Source organism: Rosa rugosa, chromosome 5, assembly GCF_958449725.1.
Source record: "Rosa rugosa chromosome 5, drRosRugo1.1, whole genome shotgun sequence".
Taxonomy (NCBI): Eukaryota; Viridiplantae; Streptophyta; class Magnoliopsida; order Rosales; family Rosaceae; genus Rosa; species Rosa rugosa.
In genome coordinates this window covers 4,119,369-4,122,584 of record NC_084824.1, presented here as the reverse complement: position 1 = coordinate 4,122,584, position 3,216 = coordinate 4,119,369, and the positions used below count along the sequence as shown (strand labels likewise).

Sequence of the window (3,216 nt, the reverse complement as noted above, 5' to 3'; positions counted from 1 at the left end):
TTTTTATAGAACTAACTAGGTTAATGGATGGGTGGTTGAAGCTCAAAAGTAGAAAATGCATGGAAAACTTTGAAAATAACGGGTTAAGTAGAGGGTTCCTCCTCGTAAGTTAAACTCTATTTGTCTCTGCACCCCATTGTTAAGCGACTCCATACCCCACCACCACTCACGGGACTCATATCTCCAAAATAACCACGATATTTCAATGCCAAGAAGAAGAAGAAGAAGACCGTTGGGGGTAACCGGGTAACGGATAAATATATGAAGATAATTTAAAAATCAGGACAATTACAAAGAGTACAGAAGAAGATCGACTCTCACAGTAGAAATGGGCCTGTCAAGTCGCTGTTCTTCTTTTCATTGCTGCTACTCCCTCGCTCTCTCTATCTCTCTCACCAGTATTTAACGTTGAATCACATCATCTCAGAATTCAGAGTACTTCCCCCTTTCTTTTCTCCTTCTCGGAATTAAATATTTACACAGAGGAGTTCAGGCCTCAAGAAGAAGTGACGAGACCCATGTGCTTCTCCTTTGTTTGCTTTTGAGGAGAGAAATAGAAAATTAAACAAAGAGGCATCATCTACTTGTACTTCAAGTCTACAATTTTCACTCGGGGGGAAAAAAAAAAAAAAAAAAGTCTACAATTTACTTGTACAAAACTCACATACAATCCCAATACTAGTGTATGCAACCCATTGTTATCCCTTTCTTCTTTTATAGCTGAGAGAGAGGAAGAGAGAGGAAAGAGAGAGGTGTTCCATTCCATCCACTCCAAAGAGCTTTGAAGAAATGACTAAAGATGAAGACTTTAAGCTCCTCAAGATCCAGGTATTTCCTGCTCTCTCAACCCACATTCTTCCTTCTAGGCAGATGGTTTGTTTATAGATTCTTTCTGTACAGAGAGCAAAGTTGGATATTGGTCTTTTCCTGGAGAATGTTTGTTCAAGTTTTTGTTGTTTCTTCCTTTCTTCTTACAATTATCTCTCTTTTTTCTACTTACAGACTTGTGTTCTCAAAGTGAACATACACTGTGATGGGTGTAAGCAGAAAGTGAAGAAACTGCTTCAGAGAATTGAAGGTGCTCACTTTCTTCTACTTTCTGACTGCTGAATAACTTGCTGCCACTCTGCTCTGCTTCTTATTAATTTGTTGCCATTTATTGTAGGATTTATGTAAAGTAAAATTAAATGAAATTTGATGACTTTGATTAAATTAACTCCTTGTAAAATCAGAACAGGACACAAAAAAAAAAAAAAAATTGTCAAGGTTTGATCTTTACTGAAATTGTAAACTTTCTAGTCATAAAAAGGATTTATACTTTCACAAGACATTTCTAGAAGGCTATAATATGCTTTGCTCTTGGTGTATATGTATAATCTTCCTGAGTTCCTCATCACTTTCTCTAAAAAAAATGACCCTAATGACAAGTTTGTTGCTTTCTTTTCTTTAGACTTTGACAGTTTCCCTTTTACAAAATGTTGAACTTTCTAGGCACATTTATAGGCAAATTATTTGTTCTATAAATATCAATTCTTGTAATTTCTCACCCATTCCTTTAAAAAGTTGAACTCTTTTGTACATTTCTAATTGATAGTGTTGTTCCTTCTGTTTTCAACCATTTCCTACAGGTGTTTACCAAGTCAGCATTGATGCTGATCAGCAGAAAGTAACAATTTCAGGGGTTATAGACTCTGCCACTTTGATCAAGAAATTGGTTAGAGCTGGGAAACATGCTGAGCTTTGGTCCCAGCAGAAGGCCAATCAGAACCAAAACCAGAAGCAAAAGAACACCAACTGCATCAAGGACAACAAAGGCCAAAAGCAGCAGGGGGGGATAATAAAGGGCCTTGAAGCCTTCAAAAACCAGCAGCAGCAGAAGTTCCCCAATTTCCTTATTGAAGAGGATATTGATGACTTCTTGGAGGAGGAGGAGGAGGAGGATGAAGATGATGAGTTGAGGTTTCTGAGGCAGAAAGTGAACCAGCTGAGGCATCAAGCAATTGATGCAAACAACAATGCAAAGAAAGGTGTTGCGGCTGCAGCTAATCCCAACAATAGTGTCAAGATCACAAACAATCACAATGCTGGAAAGAAGGGAGTGCAGCACCCAAATCAGAATGTGCAGGGCATGAAGGTGATTAATCCAGGCGGGATTGATCCCAAAACCATGGCAGCACTGAACCTGGGCAACATTGCTCAATTGGGTGGTGGAAACATCAATTTGAGTGGGGAAGTCAAGAGGGGGAATAACCATGACCTCAGTGCCATGATGAATTTGGCTGGCTTTCATGGCAATGGTGCCGCAAATGCTGCTACTTCTGCTGCTGGTATGGGTGGCAATCCCAATGTTAGTCTAGCAGCATTGCAACAAGCGCTTCAATCTCAGCAAGCTCAAGCTGCAGGCAGTGGATATCAGGCTCAAGCAGCTTCTGGAGGGTTCCCTAGTGGTGGTTATGCGACGGGCCAATATCCGCAGACCATGATGATGAACACAAATGGCTACGGGCATCCATCGCAGATGATGAACATGAATATGCAGGCGAGGCAAGCAATGCAGCAGCAGCAACCTCAGATGATGTATCATAGGTCTCCATTCAGTCCTCCTAGTACTACTGGTTATTACCACAACTATGGTCCTGCTCTTAGTTCTGTTCCATATCCATACAGTGCTGAGCCTAATTACAGCAGCGGTGATGGCAACAATGCAGCTCATATGTTCAATGATGAGAACACCAGCAGCTGTTCTATCATGTAATTCTAATTATGTAGAAATGAACGTGTACAGAGAATGGTGTTTACTCGCATGACATAACATTCTCTGCTAGTGGGTGTTTAGTTAGTTGTGCTTTTGACTGGATTACTCATCCTTTGTTGGAGTGAGTCTCATCACTTATCAGTGTATTATTATTGTGTAGTTGTTCACAGTATGTTTTCTAATTATTTATGTCAATTCCTCTAGTTTGTTTACTGTTTGTTTGGGGACTGATTTCAACCTCTATACAAGTATCGGGGTTTGGTTTTTGAGATGAAGTCATGTGCTTCGGCGTATTGAAAGTTTAGTGTTGAGAAATCACTAAATAACAAGTTGTTTGCAGTGTGTCTCACATAAATTAATTCCAAGAACTCCGAACTCCGGGGTTTCAATACTCGTTAGGGGTCAAATTGGGGAAGTTTGCCTACTTTATTATCAAATGCAGAGACAATGTGGCATTGGTT

At 39.9% G+C, this 3,216-nt stretch overlaps 1 protein-coding gene across 1 annotated transcript; it reads left to right on the top strand.

The window, feature by feature from the left end:
• Window positions 1–359: 359 nt before the first annotated feature.
• Window positions 360–2,967, top strand: LOC133709725 (heavy metal-associated isoprenylated plant protein 37). Its single transcript, XM_062135561.1, has 3 exons — window positions 360–828; window positions 1,003–1,078; window positions 1,629–2,967. Exons 1-3 carry the CDS (start codon window positions 790–792, stop codon window positions 2,753–2,755), a joined length of 1,242 nt encoding a protein of 413 aa, XP_061991545.1. The 5' UTR covers window positions 360–789; the 3' UTR covers window positions 2,756–2,967.
• Window positions 2,968–3,216: the final 249 nt, after the last annotated feature.

Excerpts from the sequence above, each read along its gene's own strand:
- LOC133709725 (XM_062135561.1), top strand. The coding sequence starts at position 790 with ATGACTAAAGATGAAGACTTTAAGCTCCTCAAGATCCAG. Across the intron at positions 829-1,002 it reads TTAAGCTCCTCAAGATCCAG|ACTTGTGTTCTCAAAGTGAA; the intron begins GTATTTCCTGCT and ends TTCTACTTACAG. Across the intron at positions 1,079-1,628 it reads ACTGCTTCAGAGAATTGAAG|GTGTTTACCAAGTCAGCATT; the intron begins GTGCTCACTTTC and ends CATTTCCTACAG.